Consider the following 22,901-nt stretch of genomic DNA (forward strand, 5'->3'; position numbering starts at 1 on the left):
GGGAGAGAAATTTTATTTTATAGGAATGAACCAAAAATTCTATATTTAATATTTCATATTCATGATTAAACTTATAGATCCCATAATATACATAGACCTGGTTATAATAGCCGTTGGGGTACACAGTAGACGTACACTAGGACCATTGAGCAGCTCATTAGGGGCTGTCCTTTATGATTGAGAATTTCATGCATTTGTAATTTGCAATGGGTGACAGAATGAATCGCACCATCTCAATGTAGGGAAAAGAAATTAAAAAAAAAAAAAACAAAAAACAAAAAACAAAATTAAGGTCAAATGGTATATATGGTTGATTTACCCACCATCGACGAGTTTCGTGTTTTGGGGTGGTCGACCTTCTTAAAAGAGAAATTATTCTTTTTTTTGTCACAAGTCTTCTCCTATTGTTTTATTTTTCAAAATTATCATTGAATTTGTAGTCTTCTTATGTGAGTTTTATACACAACTCCCACATATTCAATAGTAATTTTGAAAAACAGAAAAATAAAAAAGAACATACAAATTGGGTTGGCAATGAAATAATGTGAAAGTGCTTTAGGCTTTAATACCCAAGAGCACATCTTACGCGTATGTTATATATAGATAACATGTAGAGTTTGTAATATTAGTAACTATACCTTTTTCTTTTTCTTTTTTTTTCTAAGCTAGTCGATAATATTTGATCTACATCTAATCTATATAATAGATAATATTTGAACTAGTCTAAGAACTATAGTATAATGTAAATTCTTAAGACTATGAGATAAATACTAATAGATAATATTTGAACTAGTCCAAGAACTATAATACAAAGTAAACTCGATCTTAGACTATGACATAAATATTATCTCCTTCTAGTGCTTTGATCTTTATCTCTAACGGGCAAGACTACCCTTAAAATATGGTTTGTTTGTTTTTTTTTCTTTCTACGCTTTTCTATATTAATAATGTGGTTTGTTTCCAGCTGATCATTACAAACAAATGGTTGAGATTTAGCGAATTGTAGACACATGCAATTTTTGCCTATTTAAATCCCAGGTGTGTTTGCTGGTTCTTGCCTCGCACCAAAGTTGCCTTTATTCATTTTCATTTCTTGTAAGTAGAGACTAGAGAGAGATATGGACCTCTTCCTTGGGTATCTACTTCAGCTTGTAATCCTCAGCATTTCTCTTTCTTTCTTGATCTTCTGCATTTACAGAGACAAACTCATTTCCCCCAAGCTTCCACCAGGGAGAAAAGGATGGCCTTTCATAGGTGAAACTTTGGAATATGCCAAGGCCAGCAAAAGGGGCAATCCAGAGAAATTCGTAGCCGACAGAATGAGCAACTACTCACCAGACGTGTTCAGAACCTCCTTGCTTGGAGAGAAGTTTGCTGTCTTTTGTGGTGCTTCTGGGAACAAATTCTTGTTTTCAAGTGATCAGAACAAGCATCTCACCACATGGTTGCCGCGCTCATTGGATCGAATTTTTCTTTTCCCCACCGATGCTGAACATTCTACCAAAGCAGAGGCAGCCAAAATGCGTGCCATTCGCCCTGATTTTCTCAAACCAGAAGCTCTGCAACGTTACATACCCATCATGGATTCCATGTCAAAACAACACTTGGAAACAGATTGGTCAACCCCTTGTAAAGAATTGAAGCTTTTCCCACTCTCAAAGAAGTACACCTTTGCATTGGCTTGCCGGCTGTTTATGAACATCCAAGACAACGAGCAAGTAACCAGATTTGCAAATCCCTTCAATCTTGTTACTGCCGGCCTCGTATCCATTCCAGTAAATCTTCCGGGTACAACTTTCAATCGAGCCGTTAAAGGAGGCTAAGTCGTTCGTGAGGAGCTTTTGGGCATCATTAGAAAGCGAAAAATGGAGCTGTCAGAGAATATAGGGTCTACACATGAAGACCTGTTGACTCGCATGATCCTTTTAAGGGATGAGAATGGCAGAGGAATGGAGGAGAAGGAGATCGCTCTTAGGATTATAGGTTTCTTCATCGCTAGCTACGATACGGTAAGTTCTGCCATTACAGTTGTCCTAAATTATCTGGCAGAGCTTCCTCAAGTATATGCCGAGGTTTTAAGAGGTACATTTTTATTAGCGGAAACTTCACTTTAGACCATGAACTACCTAGCATTTTGAGAAGACTTCCAAAATTCAAAAATTCTCAATTTACACTTCTGCACTTTCAATTTTAATCAATTTACTCTTCTGTTAGTTTTAACCGTTAACTTCTAACAGAAATGCCTAAAAAAAACAAATTACCCTTTGGTTTTCTTTTCTTCTTTTTTTTTTCTTTTTTTAAATTTGAAATAAGGGTAAATTTTAAATTTTATAAAAAAGTCAGAGATATAAACATCATTTTATCACTTTTAACATTTAGAGGGGTAAATTGATTGAAATTGAAAGTTCAGGTTGTAAATTAAGAGTTTTTGAATTTTGGAAGGTCTTCTCAAAACGCGTGATAATTATCTTCACTTATTTTAAAAATTTTAGCAAATAAAAAATTATAATTTTAATCATTTAATTCAGGATTATGTTAAAAAAGTGTTAAATATATTAACCACTTGTTATCTTTAACCTCAAAAAGGGTTAAGAGATGATCCACAAATGTGTAATCATTATCACTTGCTATCTTTGTAGCCACTCTGTTAACAACCACATTGTAAATCCTTAAAAGTATTGTCGTGTGGTGGCTTGCTTTCCACAAGTCAAGTGTGGCCCCATTCTTGTTGATTTTTGTTGTCTCATTTTTTTTTTCTTTAGCTTCTTTGTAGAAGCTTTGAAAGAACAACACCTTTAATTATTGAAGACAACCATTCGGTCCTTCAATGAAGAAGATTGGCTTTGTAAGAGATTTGATACACCCGTTTTGCTTCATTTGTTTCACTTGTATTCTCTCAGTTTTGGAGTACGGAAAGGCCAAGGAATTAAGAGAAGTTTTCTCTTTCTTTATTTCTTTTTTGCGCGATAGTGAGAATTGGGTGAACCTGATCTTTTGGATTTAAGTAGTTTTCTTTGTAATACTCTTTATAAATGATAGTTAATTTCATCTAGATCATCTTCGCCTATAGATGTAAGCTCGTTAAGCCAAACTACATAAATTTTGGTATCTCGTGTGATTGTATTATTTATTATTTTGTGATCTTTGAATTATTTTGTCGCAACAAGTATCGATGATACAAACCACTGAATGTGGTACAAGAGTAGAAACAATTTCATAGACATTTGTGTGTTTTTTTAGGCTCAAATCTGCTCTCAACAAGTGACACTCAACATGTAGAATATTTAAGTGAAATTGAATGTGAATTACGGAGATAAAGTTCAAACTCAAGACCTTTATTTTAATACCATGTTACACTACAACTTATCCTACATAAAGACAAAAAATTGTAAATTTAATCATTTAATTCATATTTTAATAACCACATCAAACACAATAAAACATATTTTTGAATTTGATATGAAAGTGGTTTGTTTGGTTGACACAGAACAATTGCAGATTGCGAAGTCCAAAGGTGAAGATGAATTGTTGAATTGGGAAGACATTCAGAAGATGAAGTATTCTTGGAATGTGGCATGCGAAGCAATGAGGTTAGCATCTCCTGCTCAAGGAGGATTCAGAGAGGTCACAGCTGACTTTAGTTATGCGGGTGTTACAATTCCAAAGGGATGGAAGGTATGCAACAATTATGCAAATACAAGCTAACAGGGACGGAATCAGGATTTCTCATGAATGAGGCTACTGCCCCCGCCGCCTGGTTCCGTCTCTTGAAGCTGAACTAGAACCGGCTTGAGATTTACTTTTGCGAATCCATTTTCTTGCAGACATATTGGACTGTAAATTCAACACACAAAAATCCAGAATATTTCCCTGAACCAGAGAAGTTCGATCCTTCAAGATTTGAAGGGAGGGGGCCTGCACCGTACACTTTTGTACCATTTGGAGGAGGACCTCGAATGTGCCCTGGAAAGGAGTACGCACGATTGGAAATTCTCACATTCATGCATAATGTGGTGACCAAATTCAAATTGGAGAAAGTAAATCCGAATGAAAAGTTTATATACAATCCATCACCTATTCCAGAGAATGGTCTTCTGGTTCACCTACACCCTCTCAATAATTAGTGTCAAGAGTTGATGTAATAAACCTTATGCCAGCAGCTGTCTATCGACAAACAGAAAAATATCAACAATTGAATGGTTTGTATTTTCCACACTTCCTCCTTCGGTGGTTTTTGTTTTTGTTTTTGTTTTTTTGTTTTTTTTTTGTTTTCTTGCGTGGGTTTACACCAAATACAAAGGTAAGAAAATAATGATACAATCTATACGATTTGCTGTAGCCATAGGAGTGATTACTGATTTGGCAAGAGCCATATTACTTCGATCTTTTGAGTAAATCCACAATGTACTTCCTCTATGTGAGAAATAAATGGTTAGAGACAGAGTTTCGACCCCAAGAAAGAAATTGAAATAGCTAAGGTCCTTTATTGTAAAGTCAGTATTAAGTAACTTGATGAGTGACTCAATGGCCATAGGATATGAATCGGTCATGATAATGTCGTCAACATAAATAAGGAAATAGATAATTGAGGATCCTTGGCAAAAAATTAATAAAGAGGAATATGCTTTGGAGCCAATAAAACAGAGTGTATAGAGACGAGTGCAAAGTCGGGAAAACCATGCTCGACATTTGTTTAAGGCCATACAATGATTTATGTAGACAACACACATGATTCAGAAATTTTGGATGAGGAAATCTAGAGGTTGAACCATGAAACTTCCTCTTCTAGGAAACCATAAAGAAAGGCATTTGGAATATCAATTTGACGTAAGCACCAACTAGAAGAGATGACAATGGAGAGAATTGAGCGAAAGGTAGTGGGTTTGACAACGAGGCTAAAAGTTTATGAAAAATCCAGGCCTTGTTGTTGATGATAGCCTTTCAACAACAAAGTAGACTATGTAACGCTCAATCGAGGTTTTAGCATGATGTTTGATGCGGGATACCCATTTACAGCCACCAACATTTTTGTTTTTAGGGATAAAACTATAGTCAACTCCTAGCCATGTTTCTCCAAGACAAGAGGTTAGGGTTTTCTCCCTAACTTAGCCGAGAGGAGCTTGTAGGCATTGGATGTGTTGTGAAAAATGCAAATTCCAAGATCACCAAAGAAGTAGAAAAAGTGCAAAATAAAAAAAATAACACAACCACACAAGACACCAAGATTTAAGTGGTTCGGCTTAACAAGCCTACATCCACTGGCGGAGACGATCCAGGAGAAATTCATTAACAAAAGAGTGGAATACAAAGAGTAGTACAAACAAAACCACTCAAACCCAAAAGCCCCAATATACCCCAATCTCACTCAAAAGAGAATTAAACACAAAAGAGAAAATATTCTCTAAATTTCTCTAAGCTTTTCAGCATTCCAAATGTGAGATCCAAATGAAGAAAAATAGAGTATCTTCTTCTCTCCACAGCACAACACAGGTCTCTCTCTCTCGGCAACTTCAGCTCTTCTTTCTCTCAATTTTCTCAACTAAAAGTTGCTGCCTCTCTTCTTGACCGAATGGCTTCAACATTTAACAACAAAGCCATTTTGTCAAAGCTTCTAAAAGAAGCGTAATAAAGAAGGGACAAAATGGACGTGTGAGAGAGAGAAGCTTAAGTCAAAAAGTATGGGTGTAAAAGTGACCATAATTGTTTGGGGCCCAAGGTGAGGTTGAAGAGGAAATGAAAGTCACCTCTTCTAACAAATCTCCACCTTGACTTGAATTTCATCAAGTCTTCAACTCAAATCTCCTCAAGACATCTCCTCCAACACCCCTAAGGGTAATTACAAACTACAAACACCAATCAAGCCCAAGCAATGCTTGAGCTTGAGGATTGGAAGTGGCTTAGTCAATATGTCTGCTGGATTTTCCGCCGTACCAATTTTCTTCACTATGATATCACCTTGTGTCACGACCTCCCAAAGAAAATGATATCTGACATCAATGTGTTTGGTCCTTTCATGATACATTTGATTTTTGGTCAAATGTATTGCGCTATGGCTATCACAAAATACAACAGTCTCATCCTGCTGCAAACCCAGATCACTAACCAAACCTCTGAGCCAAATTGCTTCTGTCACTGCCTCTAGTGCTGCTATATACTCTGACTCCATAGTGGACAAAGCAACCGTCGACTGTAAAGTCGCTTTCCAACTAATGGCACACCCCGAGAGAGTGAAAACAAAACTTGTCAGAGATCTTCTTTTATCCAAATCACCAGCATAATCTGAATCAACATAACCAGTGACACTGGAACTGATACCACTACCTCTATCACAGACTTGACCAACATCTGTAGTGCCCCGTAAAGAACGGAGTATCCATTTCACTGCTTGCCAGTGAACCTTGCCCGGATTCGCCATGTAGCGACTAACAACACTGACTGCCTGTGAAATATCTGGACGAGTGCACACTATAGCATACATGATGCTTCCAACTACACTAGAGTAAGGAACACGTGACATGAATTGCTTCTCCTCCTCACTCTGTGGCGCTGACGCTGCTGAGAGTCTAAAATGAGCTGCAAGTGGAGTACTCACTGGTTTAGAATAATGCATACCAAAACGTTCAAGTACTTTCTCAATGTACTTTTTCTGTGACAAGTACAACTTTCTTGCTTTTCTATCCCTGTGAATCTCCATACCAAGGATTTTCTTCGCAGCACCCAAATCCTTCATTTCAAACTCATCACTCAACATAGATTTCAATCTTTTAATCTCGAACATGCTTTTAGTAGTAATAAGCATGTCATCCACATAGAGTAACAAATAAACAAAAGAACCATCTGACAATTGCCTGTAATACACACAGCTGTCATAGCTACTTCTTGTAACCATGTCCGATCATAAATCTATCAAAGCGCTTGTACCACTGTCTTGGAGATTGTTTTAAACCATATAACGACCTCCTCAACTGACAAACATGATCTTCTTTATCTTCAGCAATGAACCCTTCTAGCTGATGCATGTAAATGGTTTCCTCAAGCTCACCATGCAAAAATGCAGTTTTCACATCAAGTTGCTCAAGTTCCAAATCATTTAGAGCAACCATGGCAAGCAAAACACGAATAGAACTATGTCTCACAACAGGAGAGAAAACTTCATTGAAGTTCATACCTTCTCTCTAACTATAGCCCTTTGCTACCAAACGTGCCTTGAACCTTGCATCTTCAACACCTGGGATTCCTTCCTTTTTCTTGAAGATCCATTTGCAACCAACAGTTTTATCGCCTTTAGGCAATTTCACCAATTTCCATGTTTGGTTCTTATGAAGAGACTCAATTTCCTCATTCATGGCAATAACCCATTGAGCAGACTCACTACTTGTGACAACTGCTGAGTAAGTGGAAGGCTCCTGGACTGCAGTGTCCTCTGCTACAGTAAGTGCATATGCTACCAAATCTGCATAGCCATATTTCTGAGGTGGCCTAATCTGCCTCATCTGTCTACCAGCTGCAATACTGGTCTCTTGCTCTTCTTGTGGATCATCATCATCAGAACAGGAATCATGAACATCTGTAACAGGCTGATCTTGAGTGTTATCTCACACCCTTTGTGAAGCCTCCACCTGAAGCTCCACCTCTTTGCTAAAACCCTGCTCCTTTCTTGCATAAACAATAGACTCCTTTCTCGGGTGAAGCATGGCAGATTCATCAAATACAACATCTCTACTGACTATAAACTTAGGTGATTTAGGATCAGAACACCACAATCTATATCCTTTCACCCCATCCGCATAGCCTAGAAATATACATTTCTTTGACCTAGGCTCAAGCTTACCATCATTCACATGACAAAAAGCAGGACAACCAAAAGTTTTTAAAAATGAATAATCAGTAGGAGTACCAGACCATACCTCATAAGGAGTTTTACAATCAATGGCTGTTGATGGAGAACGGTTGACCAAATAGCAAGCAATATTGATTGCCTTAGCCCAAAAATCTCTAGACAACCCGGCATTTGAAAGTAAGCAACATGCTTTCTCCAAGAGAGTCCTGTTCATCCGCTCAGCAACCCCATTTTGCTGTGGAGTATGACTAACTGTGCGATGTCTAGCGATGCCTTCATCCTTGTAGAATTTATTAAATTCACCACCACAAAATTCCATGCCGTTGTCTGTTCTGAGTCGCTTGATTTTCTTCCTAGTCTGATTCTTAATTAATGTCTTCCATTGCTTGAAAGTGACAAACACATCACTTTTCTTCTTCAAAAAATATACCCAGACTTTTCTCGAATAATCATCCATAAATGTAACAAAGTATCGAGCACCACCCTTTGATGGAACCTGAGAGGGACCCCATAGATCTAAATGGATATAATCCAATGTACCATTTGTTCTGTGGATGCCTGTACTAAACTTGACTCTGCACTATTTCCCGAACACACAATGCTCACAAAAGTCAAAAGATCCTGTTTTCCGGTCACAAAGCAAACTCCGTTTGCTTAGGATTGTCATACCCCTCTCACTCATACGACCCAACCGCATATGCCATAACTAGGTAGTGTCTGAATTTGGATCATCTGAAGAAGACACAGCAGCTGAACCTGTTACCGTACTTCTCTGAAGAAAGTAGAGGCCATCAACCTTGTTACCTTTCATTATAACCAATGAGCCTTTGCTAACCCAAATGACTCCACCTTCACCGGAATACTTGCATCCATGGGAGTCCAAAGTGCCCAATGAAATAAGATTTTTCTTCAAATCTGGTATATGTCAAACATTCGTCAAAGTCCTCACAATCCCATCATGCATCCTAATTCTAATTGTACCAGTACCAACAATCTTGCAGGCGACATTATTTCCTATCAAGACTGAACCACCATTGACTGAATCATAGGTAGTAAACCAATCCCTTTTATAGGACATATAAAATGTACAAGCAGTATCAAGGACCCACTTGTCATTAGAACGATCATTAGAAACGGAACTGCAAGGACAAGGTCTGAACCTTTAGAATTTTCTTCGACAACACCAGCCACAGAATAGGAACTTTGCTTGTCACCTTTCTCTTTATTTTTCAACTTCAGACACTTGGATTTATAATGCCCATATTTTACAGTAGTAACACTTTACTTTCTTCTTTGACCTGGACTGCGATCGACCTCTTGATTTACCTTTACCCGAATCCCTCTCATTAGATCGACTTCTAAAATTAGAAGAATTTTCTGAACGACCCTTAACAAATAAACCCTCTGCCTGATTATCACTACCTTTACTATTCAATCTTGTCCTCAACTCCATAGAATTCAAAGCAGATTTAATATCAGCTAAGGAGATAGTATCTCTACCGTACAACATTGAATTAACAAAATTATCAAAGGCATCCGGTAGTGAACATAACAAAATCAGGGCTTGATCCTCATCATCTACTTTAATATCAATATTTTTCAGATCCAAAATAATTCTATTAAAGTCATCAAGATGATCACAAAGAGGCATACCTTCTTTCATCTTGAGGGTATATAACCGTTGCTTCAAATACAATCGGTTAGTGAGGGATTTCGTCATGTACAAGCTCTCCAGCTTCTCCCAAAGTCCAGCGGCTGTTTCTTCATCGACAACTTCTCTTAAAACTCCATCTGAAAGAGACAACAAAATTGCACTGTGGGCTTTTTCTTCAAGTTCCTTCGTTTCCTCCGTTGATGATGTTGATGGCACCTCGCCATCCAAAATCTTTGCCAAGCCTTGTTGTCGTAACAAAGCTCGCATCTTGATGCGCTAAAGGCTGAAACTATTCTGACCATTAAACTTCTTTACTTCAAATTTTGCAGTAGCCATCCCGCAAAATAAATACTCGAGCTTTAATACCAGTTTGTTGTGACAAATGCAAATTCCAAGATCACCAAAGAAGTAGAAAAAGTGCAGAATAAAAAAAATAACACAACCACACAAGACACCAAGATTTAAGTGGTTCGGCTTAACAAGCCTACATCCACTGGCGAAGACGATCACGGAGAAATTCACTAACAAAAGAGTGGAGTACAAAGAGTAGTACAAACAAAACCACTCAAACCCAAAAGCCCCAATGCACCCCAATCTCAATCAAAAGAGAATTAAATACAAAAGAGAAAATATTCTCTAAATTTCTCTAAGCTTTTCAGCATTCCAAATGTGAGATCAAAATGAAGAAAACTAGTGTATCTTCTTCTCTCTACAGCACAACACAGGTCTCTCTCTCTCGGCAACTTCAGCTCTTATTTCTCTCAATTTTCGACAAAATGGACGTGTGAGAAAGAGAAGCTTAAGTCAAAAGGTATGGGTGTAAAAGTGACCATAATTGTTTGGGGCCCACGGTGAGGTTGAAGAGGAAATGAAAGTCACCTCTTCTAAAAGGATGCACACAACATTGAGTATAACTTGTGAGCCTACTCTCTTGGTTATCTTCGGTCATTGAGGAAAAGATTCCAAAGCTTTGGAAATCCTAGAGATAGCTGTATAGTGAGAGAAAGAAGAAGGAAAAGATTTTGTCTAGCCAAGGAGTAGCCATTTTCTAAGAGTGCTTTTCTTGTCTTTTACTCTCCATGGCATGATCTTTCCATATTCTCTTGAAGTCGATTGTTGGGATGATTCCACTGTGCATATGATGTACAAGATCCCAACACACACCTTGATGGGGAGAAAATCTCCCATAGTGAGCCCCATTCTTTTTATACTTATTTACAATATGCTATCATCTATTCATTGAATAACATGTGTCCACTTTTGTTGGATCTTTGAATAAAATGAGGAAAGAAGGAGAAGGGGTTTTCTCTGGATTTGTTTTCTCCTTACACACGTCTCTCTCTCCCGCACATCTCTCACTCTCTCACATTTCTCTCTCTCTGTCGACCTTCACTCCCTCTAATTTCTCACATACCTCACACAACACACTAATTTATGGATAACTAGAGGCGGATTTTCATTATCTTTCTTATCCAAAAATAAATATGCTAACATAAGTATCAGAGATAAGTATCAGAGAATCTTCGACTTCAACCGAAGACCCTTTGACATTTTTTTTGTTTTACAGAAACCTCATTATCGTATGGAAGTCCCTTCTTGGCTATCAAGAATATCTCTAGGCAATAAATGTTTGGACCTGAAAATGCTCCAACACACATGATATTTTTCAGTTAACCAATAGTGCCTATATATGCAGAGCCCTTCCACTTCTCATTAGTTTGCTACAAAGTATGGTCTTCGTTATTTGAAGAATACAATTGACGATGGACTTCTGTATTCCAAATTATCATTGAGGATGTTGTTTAAGGAACTTGGTGTTGCTCTGGTCTATGCCCATGTTTGCCTCTAATCCTTCTATATTAAAGGAATCCTCAACCTTTGTCAAACCATGTTACTGTTGATAATTATGCAGCAGTACTCTTTGGAGTTTAAGTCACATGCATTTTAAGCATATATCAATTCAATATAATTAATTAGAGAAATTAATTGCCCCCAATTTAAAAGAAAATTTTGTTATTTCACCATCATCAAAGTAGCTTTTGAAATTTGCTTATAAGAAAGGCAGCAATTGGGCCAGTTAGGCTGATGCTTCCAAGTACATCACCATATTTGTTTGAGCTTGAAGCAATGTATTGTCTTCCATTGTATGATATGATATGATGGGTCAATTAATGGTATTCCCTTATCTTAAAGAGCCGTGACAAGATTAATAGCTATAAAAAAAGGTAGCTAGTTGTTGCACCATCGTGTTATGTCGCACTCATGCATTTTGATGGAGACATGCACGCTTGCCGGCCTCCTCCACATTATTCACATCTATTTTCCTTCTTTCTTTTTGGTTATATTTGGCTACAATATTCTCAACATGGCTGCTCGATTAAATTTGCCAAAATATTGGTGCACTTCATTTGTAATTGTCAAAGTTTTACTCTAAACTATGTTTTTTTAAAAAAAAAAAAAAAAAAAATGCAATTGCTTAATTTATTAAATTGATATTTGTTTTTAATTATAACATATAATTGTCACATATTCTATTAAAATGCATGTGACGGTGAGAATCACATACTTTAAGGACATATGTTAGTTTAAAAAAAGGAATAAAAAAAAATCTCTAACCTATTTTGGAGAAAATTTTTATCCAACTATAAAGAACTTGCATAGTAGAGGGTAGGATCATAATCTTTGCCAGTTGTTCTTTTCTTTTCTCTCTCACCGGAATGAGTAATGTTATACATACACTACACTTTTATATATCTCACTTGATGTGGTGCAATGAATCAACTCTTGAAATTTTTTTTATATGTTTTTAACAATGGATAATTGAAAAGCTTATTGACAATATCACTTCAACAAAATAAGATAAAACTGTAATTTTTAATTTTTCTCATCGGAATTATGTCTTCTTTTTGTAAATTTTCAAAAAAGTCCTAAGTTTGTAAACTGTCATGTATAAATAATAAATAGGAGTAACTTAACTTTATACTTCTGAATTATCACGTAATTTGACAAGTCCTCCAACTTCAAAACCTTTCAATTTGAATCCCTCTCTCAGATTTAACCGTTAACTTCTAACAGAAATACCTAAAAAGACTAAAATATTCCTGATTTTCGTTTTATTTATTTTCATTTGGAATTAAGGATAAATTTGAAATTTTATAAATAAAAAAGTTAGGGGTATAAACGTCATTATCTCATTTTTAACGTTTTAAATCTGACGGAAGGGGTTCAAATTGACTGTAATTAAAAATTTGTATGTTTAAATTGAAAAATTTTGAAGTTTGAAGAGCTCATCAAATAACGTAATAATATATGGGTCTAAAATAAAATTAACCAATAAATATGACAAGAACCCTTGTACGGAAAAGATTTGGGCATTTCTCACCTACACGTTAACTTGAGGGCTAAAACTCTGAGATATGCATGATTGTAGCTTTGTCACCGACAAGATTTTGACATTTGTCACCGACAAGATTTTGACATTTGTCACTATTTGAGCGGCAACACAGTAGTATCACGTGACCGTTGCGATATGTGGATAAGCCATAGTTGTTCTATTCTCTTTGTTTCTGCACTCACTGTTATAATCTCTTCTTTCTCCTTTTTCCCTTAGTATTTCTCTCCACTATCCTTTGTTTTCCATAAAAATAAATAACAAGAAAATCTCATACTATTAATCTATGTACACTTTTCAACATACGACTATTAATAATGTATCCATTCCACCGTCTCAATTATTTGACACACTCTCTTTTAATTAAGTTTTCATGTACCGAGTAGATTGTATCGGACTTATTATCGTGTTATCCTACCTTCTTGTTTTTTGTGTTTTATTTAGCAGCGCCTAATTAAGATCAATTTCACACTTCACATGCCTATGTAGCTAGATTATCATACCAAAAGTCACCGTCCTGTTTTTAATCGAAGACAATCTCAAATATATGTAATTTTCTGCGTGTAAAGAAAAAAAAAAAAAAAACAAGAACATTTCCATTACAAATGAAAAAATAATACAAAAATTATTGAAAGACAATCGGTTATTTACCTGACATCCTTAGGAATGTGCTAACGATAATATGAAATTTAGTGTAATGTCGTTGCTAGGATTACAAGGAACCTTCTTTTCTTTCCATGAAATTAGTTTTTTGTCCCTGGCTCACAATTATATATATATATATCTTTTTCGAAAAGATTTTGCAATATATGTTGCCTCAAGATTCAATGGACAGAATCAGAACAAGACACAAACGTGAAAGAGACATGCACTTTCGTATGTTAATCATGAAAAATATGAATGGGTGTGGGTGGATTCGTAGCCACATGCATGTAATCATGTATCTTCTACACATTCAAAGCTGATATTGGGATAAAAATCGTGGTTCTGTTTTTTAAAAATTTATTAATAAACAACTTAAATATAAAATATAATATTTTTTTCAAATAAAAAAAAATCTCATTATCAAACCGAACAAGTCTTGTATGCATATATAACTGATGTAGGGAAAGTCATTGCCGACAAACTTTTTTGGCAGTATTATGTTAGTAATGAATCACTATAAGAATATATTCAACTAAAAAAAAAAAAAAAAGGTATATATATTCATGAATAAAAGAATAAATAATTAATTGGCTTGTAGCTCCGTCTGTGCTTTATAGCAAATTTAATAATTTTAAAGATTTAGTATTAACTATATATTATTTAAAATTAAATAAAGAGGAATATTCAATAATAAATTTTATACAAGGTAATGACATTAAGTCCACATACATACTATATTATTTTATAAAAATTAAGCAAATATGAACTTATAAATATCCACATAATGTTAAGATAATGATTTAGTTAGGATTGGGCACCGAGCTCTTCGGATCAGTACTCAACTCATATTGGCGACCGAATCAACAGTCATACGTTAGATCTCATTTGGTAAGGATGGAGATTCACAACAATTAGTTGTCTAATTTAAATAGTTATTGTGAAAGAATTCATGTACGACTCATCCGTTCAAATAAATTTTAGGTTGTTCCAAAACCCTCAGATAGACAAGTCTTAGATGGGCTCAAGAAACTCTAAAAGAAAGGTGTTGTCAATGAACCTTCCTTTCGTAAAGCTTAAATTAATAGGAAAGAGTAAATATAATCATTTAATCTATATTTTAACAATTTCTCTTTCGTATGGGCTTAAACTTCAACCGTTATAACACCACTTTATCCCAAAAACTTAAATTAATAGGAAATAGTAAATTTAATAATTTAGTTAATACTTTAACATATGGTACCTACATATATAATACGTATGAAGAGAATTAGGGACATAAATATCCTTCAATTCCCCCAACAAAGTCTATAAATTTGTCATATATTCTTGAATTAGTTAGAAGTACATAATTTTTTAATTAATATATTATAGGCATATGATTTTTTTTTTTAAGAAAAAAAAAAAAACTATAAGGAAAACATGTATTCTCACCCAAAAATGAAAAATGCCTCTTCTACTCTCATGCTCATAACTACACATACTCAATGACGGTAAAAATCATCATTAGATTTTGAATGGATATATAACCATTAAATTTTAGATTTAATGGTAATTTTCACAACTACATCAAGTAGAGTGGAACAAGATTTGATATATATATATATATATATATATATATATATAAACCTCCATCTCAACCAGGAAGAAATTTGTATCCGAGAATTAAAGGAGGAAATGAAAAGAAATGGGCGTCCTGATGAACCATGTGCTATAGATATGGGAAGCCCACGAGTGTCGGTCGAAGACACAGCTGGAGAGATATGATTGATGAGTACTGTGTCCATGGCGGCCTTTAAAATCTGCCACTTTTATCAACTTCACATGCCATTCAACTGAGCCAAAATTAAATCTTTTTTTTTTTTTTTTGTTGCCAAGTGATTTCGATAAAGTAGTTGGCGAATTTGCACCACTCGTTACGATAATGGCAGGAGATGGGTTGAAATCCAAACCCCAATCATTGGGTGAGAGAAACTTTATACTATATTTAATATTTAATATTCATATTCATTAAGCTTATAGATCGTATAAATATACATAAATTAACCTGGTTTATAGTCGTTGGAATTTTCCACAGTAGACACTAGGACCCAATGGACTTCATTATGTTTTTTCTCTCTAAGAATTCAAAAGGGTCGACACAAGGATGGCCGGGGCTGTGTTTTGGTTAGTTAAGAGGATTGAGATCTCCTAATGAGTGATATCCAAAATCAATCACCCCATTTCAATGTACGAGAGAAAGAGAGAAAAAAAAAATGGTTAGATTCCGCTGCACTTTAGTATGTTTTAAGAATAGTTGGCCACCTACAGAATATTAAGAGTGGTCAGTTTACTTAAAAATAGATTTAAGGTGGCTTAACAACCACGAAAACATGATTTTTGTTTTGTTTTGTTTTTTTTTTTTTTTTCAGTTTTTTTGTATATTGCTGATGTGGCTTTGGTTTTATGTGTTTATTACAAACGAATGGTTGAGATTGAGTGAGTTGTAGACACTTGCAAGTCTTAAGCAAAGTTTGATATTTGGGCAGTGATTGGCAGCACGCGGCGTGAGTGGGCACGCCCGTGCAAATTATTTAAAAAAAAAAAAAAAAAATTGCGCACGCCGCATGCTGTTTTCATTTACCCTTGATATTTAGGCAAAATATAAAGTTCTCTTCTGGTTAGCTAGCTCAATTACAAATTTTTGTTTTTCATAAGAATAAATTAATTTAATTATTTAATCAATACTTTAACACTCACCCTCATATATGTGTTAAAACTCTTTTTTAATAAGTAAAATTCAACACGTGAAATATTTAATTTGGTAAATTGATGGAATTAAGGTTCGATCTATAAATATTTGGCTCTAATACTAAGATAAATCACAATTTATCTCAACAACTTAAATTGATAGGAAGAAATGAATTTAATTATTTAATAAATACTTTAAAATTTAACTACTTAAATCACTCTTTTGGGGCTCGATGAAGTAAAAATCAAACGAAGATCTACAATTAAGACTAACCCCACGACCCTTCTCTCTTTAAGTTGTTGACAAATTTTTATTAATTTTGAACAGAGCCTAATAATTGTAGTGAAAACACTTAAGTGCAATATTTTGTTGTATGAATTGTTAGTAATTTATTGTTCGTGTAATAAATATGAGAGTTTTGACGGATACGTCAAACATAAAACAAAAACAAACAAATAAGTTTAGTAAAAACTCTTTCACATTTACCATCCTCACAACAAAATTACCTAAAATTTATATCCTAACGGTGAACATTAGAAGGAAAGGAATGGCCGACTGGCCGGTACAGCGGCCGTACCACCGTTTCTTTTTTTGTTGTTAATTTCCCACTCTCCCATATCTTCTCGCTTCCATGCCTTCGCGATCAGGAAACAACGTGGAAAAAGTAGGAACAACCTGGGAATAGAAAGTCTTAAAAAAAAAATATTTCCAACAAATTTCTCTGATTCCTTGACTCCTCGTGACTCTATAAAGAAGAGCAAACGCAATTATTATTAATTTTATTACGATGTTTTTGTTGGATTTTCCCTGTTCTCGAGGCGAGCTGCTGATAGCGAGGCCAGTAAAACTCCAAAAGACCTTTTACAAAAGCATGTTTGTCTTTACTTGTTTGCCTATGTCCTACACCACACCCCCCATGATCCATTGCTTAGTTCACAGTCTTCCACCCTCTTCTTCTCTCTCTTCTGCCATTGCTCTCATTTATTACAGAAACTTTCCACTCAGTTTTTTTCTGGGTCCTTGGCTTCTCTTTAAAGCATGTGGGAAGAATTTTCAGAGGCCAGAGAGCTCTGCTCTGCTAGCTAGCTTCTCGTTGGAAGATTGAAAAGTTTCTTCCCTTTCACCAGAAAATTCATTCTCTCTTGATCATTAGCAGCCAGAATTGGAGAGGAGTTGCTTTGTGGGTGAGCATGATCAGATTTCAGCTGCCTTTTCATGGGTTTCTAACATCTCTCAATTTCTCAGCCCACAAAGGTGACATAATCTTCTTCTGGGTTATCATGAATCTTTGATTCAGGTTTTTGCTCTGTACTTTACGTTTTCTTTATGGTATGGTTCATTAAAATAACAATTTTTTTTTTTTCAAAAAAAAAAAATTGGCATAAAAGTTGGGTTAGGTTTGGAATGTTTGAAAGGGCAGCCACCCAACTAGAAAATCAATTTTTTTTTAAAAAAAGGGGACATTTCCTAATGATGAATCCATAGAATTACTCATAATTCGCACGAATGGTGCCTGCTGAACAATTGTTTTTGTTATCTTGATTGCTGTTGAGAATTCTTAATTACTTTTGCCATCATTGGGAAATACCTCTTCCTTAGACTTGCAAGCTAATTAAACCCACGTATCCACTAAAGTATGATATGAGTGCCTTAGAAGTACCATTTCTTTCTTTTTGCACATACAATTTCTTTCATCAAGTACAATTATATTTGTCGAAATTCCTTATAATTGTTTGCACCAGAAGTTTACTAAATTTTATTGTTTGACTATCAATTTATTGATTGAATTATTAGCAATTTGGACAATAAATATGAAAAAGCTTTACCTTTTATGAGTAACTGTCCATAAAGGCAATTGGAATTGTTAGAAATTTTCTCGAGCAGTGAGCTTTATGTATAAAACTCTCTCATATCTATATTTACTGTGCTGATTGTTAATAATCCGACCAGTAAGATTGACCTTTTTCGAGCAGGTAGGCCAGAGATTACAGGAATCACTATCCGATCTTGGTCCACAACTACAAACAAAATTGACGTTTTAACGTCGACTTAGTTGTCTTACTTGTTAATTAGCTTTAAGCCTTTTGAATATTTTATTTCCTAGCTTTTGAATATTTATTATATATCGATATCATTTGTACAGTGTAGTCTCAATGATACGAGAATGTTTCCTGCTCAGCTGTTTCCGGGGTGGTGACCCAGTGGCGATAATGGCGTTTCACATCCACAACCAGACCGCACCAGATTTGAAATATTCGTTTTGGGAATGAACATGATGGCACCTCTGTTTTCATCGATGGCGAAGACCCCACTTCGCTCTCTCCGGTTCCCAACGCTCCTATTCTTACTCTTCTTTTCCTCAAACTTTTTCCCGCCTTGTGAGCCCCTAACGGTCGAAACCGACGCCCTCCTTCGATTCAGAGACCAGCTCAAGGACCCCCACAATTTCATGCAGTCTTGGAAAGCTTCAGACTCCCCCTGCGAATTCTCCGGGATTAAGTGCCACCCGGTATCCGGTAGAGTCACTGAAATCTCGCTCGACAGCAAGTCTCTTTCGGGTGTGGTCTCGCCGGCTATTTCTGTCCTTGAGAGCCTGACTGTGCTGTCATTGCCGTCGAATAACATCTCTGGCAAGCTTCCGGAGGAGCTGAGCAACTGTAGCAATCTTAGAGTGTTGAATCTCACTGGAAATGACGTTGTTGGACGCATTCCTGATCTTTCCCGGCTGAGGAACTTGGAGATTCTTGATCTTTCCTTCAACTACTTTTCGGGCTCATTCCCGAGTTGGGTTGGAAGTTTAACCGGACTGGTTCAGCTGGGGCTAGGCCAGAATGATTTTGATGAGGGTGAGATTCCTAAGAGTATTGGGAATTTGAAGAACTTGACTTGGTTGTATCTGGGTGGTGCTAATTTGAAAGGAGAGATTCCGGAGTCGGTTTTCGAGCTCCAGGCATTGGAGACACTGGATATTTCGAACAACATCATCTCCGGGAACTTCCCCAAGTCGATTGGAAAACTGAAGAATCTTAACAAGATTGAGCTCTTCAATAACAATTTGACTGGGGAAATCCCACACGAGCTTGCGAACCTGACATTTCTAAGGGAAATTGATGTTTCTGCCAACAGGATGTATGGGAAGTTGCCTGAAGAAATCGGGAATCTTAAGAACTTGGTGGTTTTTCAGCTTTATAAGAACAACTTTTCTGGAGAACTCCCCATGGGGTTCGGAGATATGAAGCATCTTTTGGGGTTCTCAATCTATCGTAACAGCTTTACTGGGGAGTTTCCGGCGAATTTCGGCCGGTTCTCACCATTGAACAGCATCGACATATCCGAGAATCAGTTTTCAGGTGGTTTCCCCAAGTTCTTGTGTGAAAACAGAAATCTAAGGTTCTTGCTTGCTTTGGAAAATAAGTTTTCTGGGGAGTTGCCAGAATCTTATGCTGAGTGTAAGTCTCTAGAGAGGTTCAGACTCAATATGAATCACTTGTCTGGGAAAATTCCTGATGGAGTTTGGGCACTTCCATATGTACAAAGGATGGATTTTGGTGATAATGACTTCAGTGGAGGAATATCCCCTGAAATTGGGCTTTCTGCTAGCTTGAACCAGTTGGTTTTGCTGAACAATAAGTTCTCAGGCGAGCTTCCTTCAGAACTTGGCAAGCTGAAGAACTTAGAGAGGCTTCATTTGAGTAATAATAACTTCACTGGTAAATTACCTTCTGAATTTGGTGCTCTAGAGCAATTATCATCTTTGCACTTGGAAAATAATTCTTTGACAGGATCAATACCACCAGAACTGGGTAATTGTGCTAGGCTGGTGGACTTGAATCTTGCCTTTAATTCTTTGACTGGTAATATACCACAAACATTTTCTTTGATGACCTCATTGAACTCTCTGAATCTTTCGGGAAATAAACTTACGGGTTTGATTCCAGAAAGTTTAGAGAAACTGAGGTTAAGCTCCATTGATTTGTCTGAAAACCAGCTGTCGGGAAGAGTTCCATCTGATCTTTTTACAATGGGTGGAGATAAAGCATTTCTTGGAAACAAGGAACTCTGTGTAAACCAAAATCCTGAAATGCGTACGAATTCTATGATAAATATTTGTACTGCAAATCATGCTCACAGAGGGATCTTTGCTGGTAAACTCTTTCTGTTTTGTATTTTAGCATCTGCCTTGATTGTTGTATTAGCTGGGTTACTGGTTGTGAGTTATAAGAACTTCAAGTATAGTGAGGGTGACATAGAAAATGGTTTGGAAGGGGAGAAGGAAGTACATCCAAAATGGAAACTTGAATCTTTCGACCAACTAGATATCAATGCTGATGAAATATGTAATCTGGAAGAAGAGAATTTGATTGGAAGTGGTGGTACAGGAAAAGTTTATCGATTGGATTTGAAGAAAAATGGCAGTACAGTGGCCGTAAAACAACTCTGGAAAGGATATGGTCTGAAGATCTTGGAAGCAGAAATGGAGATTCTAGGAAAAATAAGGCATAGGAATATACTGAAACTTTATGCATCTTTACTAAAGGGAGGGTCAAGTTTTTTGGTGTTTGAGTACATGGAAAATGGTAATCTGTTTCAAGCTCTTCACAGACAGATCAAAGGTGGGGTGCCACAACTGGATTGGTACCAGAGGTATAGAATTGCTTTGGGAGCCGCAAAGGGAATTGCTTATCTGCACCATGATTGTTCACCACCTATTATTCATAGGGATATAAAATCAAGCAATATTTTACTCGATAAGGATTTTGAGCCAAAAATTGCTGACTTTGGGGTTGCAAAGGTTGCTGAGAAGTCTCAAAAAGGGTCTGATCATAGCTGTCTTGCTGGCACTCACGGTTATTTAGCTCCTGGTGAGTTTCAGAACTTCTTTAACAGTTAAACTTATCTCTCGTTATTTATTTATTTATTTATAAATACTTGTGAATGATATTCATTAAGTTCTTATGGTTGTGATTGTCATCCAAGTTCAGTTGTCATTTTCCTTGATGCTGGTGTTTTATCTGGTGACTAGATTCATATATTTTTCATAAATTCAGTTTGTGATTTCTTATTTTCAAATTTCACATCTTGTGTGCTTTAGATCCCAGATTACAATGAATTGAGCTTTCAATTTCATCCATCTGATCTAATCTTTAGCTTCTCCATGATTTAGAGTTCCCCTAATTCCTATGTCATTTCTACTGGAAATAGATATTAAGCTGTTGAATGGATTACATGAAATTTAGTTATTTATGAAAAGAAAGAAAAATATCATCTTTTTCCAAGCGATATAATCTGAATATTACATAAAAGGGTCATGTCCTATTTTTGCAGTATTTGGTAGGAAACAAGGATATGAACCTTAGAAGACAATTTCTCTCTTTCAGTTCATATATCATACTGACTATTCTTTGTGAAGAAGGTGACTTTGATGATCACTTCTTGACAATTAGATTGTCTGTTAATTTTCAGGTTGTGATAATGAGGTTCTGATATGATTTTATCTTGGTCCTTTGAGGTGCTAATTTATGAGGCAGAAAGTAAAAATTGAGTGGTTCAATCCTCTTAAACTACTTTATGAATCCATTGTCCTGTTTTGGACGTGCAATAGGTTTTCAATACTAGGTTGAACATGTGTTCTACTGTTACTAATGTCTACACTCCAATTTTCCTATGCAGAGCTGGCATATACTCTTAAAATCACTGAAAAGAGTGATGTGTATAGTTTTGGTGTGGTGCTGCTAGAATTAGTTACCGGTCGGAGACCCGTCGAAGAGGCATACGGAGAAGGAAAAGATATTGTTTATTGGGTTTTAAATCATCTCAACGACCGTGAAAGTGTCCTCGGGGTTCTTGATGACAAAGTGGCGGTTGATTCGGTCGAAGATGACATGATTAGGGTCTTGAAGGTTGCTATCCTTTGTACAAGCAAGCTTCCATCTGTACGCCCTACTATGAGGGAGGTTGTCAAAATGCTTACTGATGCTGATCCTTGCACTTTCAGGTCTCCAGACAATGATTCTGAAAAAAATGGCAAGGTTTTTTTCTAGTCATCTTTTCTTTTAGTAATGACCAAACTTTCAAGCTTCAAAACTTGAAGCAAAAGTTAGTATTTCCCTACATGTGGCCAACATTTGGTGGGCACATTGCACTTTTTATGATTATGATCAGAACTTCAAGTGCAAGTATTAGAAGGAATAGTGTTATATCCTATATGAGAATGGTGTTGTAGAAGTATATTGTGTAATCTGATTGGGAGCTTATTGCCGTTTTGTGGTATATAAACATATTCTAGTTCAGGAATAATTTTGGCTATGAATGGCACAATCAAAACTGTTTAATTTTGACATGGTCCTAGTTTGAACTTCTTGATATCAAGCAGATTTAATGGAGTCAAATTTGCAATTTAAGTGGGATTTAACAATTTCTTTGTAGTGTTCCCATGAAAACCCATTTTTTGTATTATGTCGATAGTAGCTTTTTTTCGGATCTATCTCATGTATAGCATTAAATGCACAAACTTTATATCATAGCCATAAAATAGAGACTATCAATTTCATTTGAAATTTAGACAATCCTCATCCGAAAATGGGTGATTTTGTTTAGTTAGAAATTAAGCACGCACACCTACAAAAAAAAAAAAATTAAGCAA

The 22,901-nt window shown here is 36.0% G+C and overlaps 1 protein-coding gene and 1 pseudogene across 1 annotated transcript; both read left to right on the forward strand.

Annotated features, from left to right (window-relative positions):
• The first annotated feature begins 1,118 nt into the window (after window positions 1-1,118).
• On the forward strand, window positions 1,119-4,167 carry LOC132190660 (beta-amyrin 28-monooxygenase-like; annotated as a pseudogene).
• A 13,021-nt stretch (window positions 4,168-17,188) lies between these two features.
• Window positions 17,189-22,596, forward strand: LOC132189186 (receptor protein-tyrosine kinase CEPR2). Its single transcript, XM_059603781.1, has 3 exons — window positions 17,189-17,512; window positions 18,402-21,120; window positions 21,929-22,596. Exons 2-3 carry the CDS (start codon window positions 18,525-18,527, stop codon window positions 22,297-22,299), a joined length of 2,967 nt encoding a protein of 988 aa, XP_059459764.1. The 5' UTR covers window positions 17,189-17,512; window positions 18,402-18,524; the 3' UTR covers window positions 22,300-22,596.
• The last annotated feature ends 305 nt before the right edge of the window (window positions 22,597-22,901 follow it).

The sequence above is a fragment of the Corylus avellana genome, chromosome ca8 (genome assembly GCF_901000735.1).
Source record: "Corylus avellana chromosome ca8, CavTom2PMs-1.0".
NCBI lineage: Eukaryota > Viridiplantae > Streptophyta > Magnoliopsida > Fagales > Betulaceae > Corylus > Corylus avellana.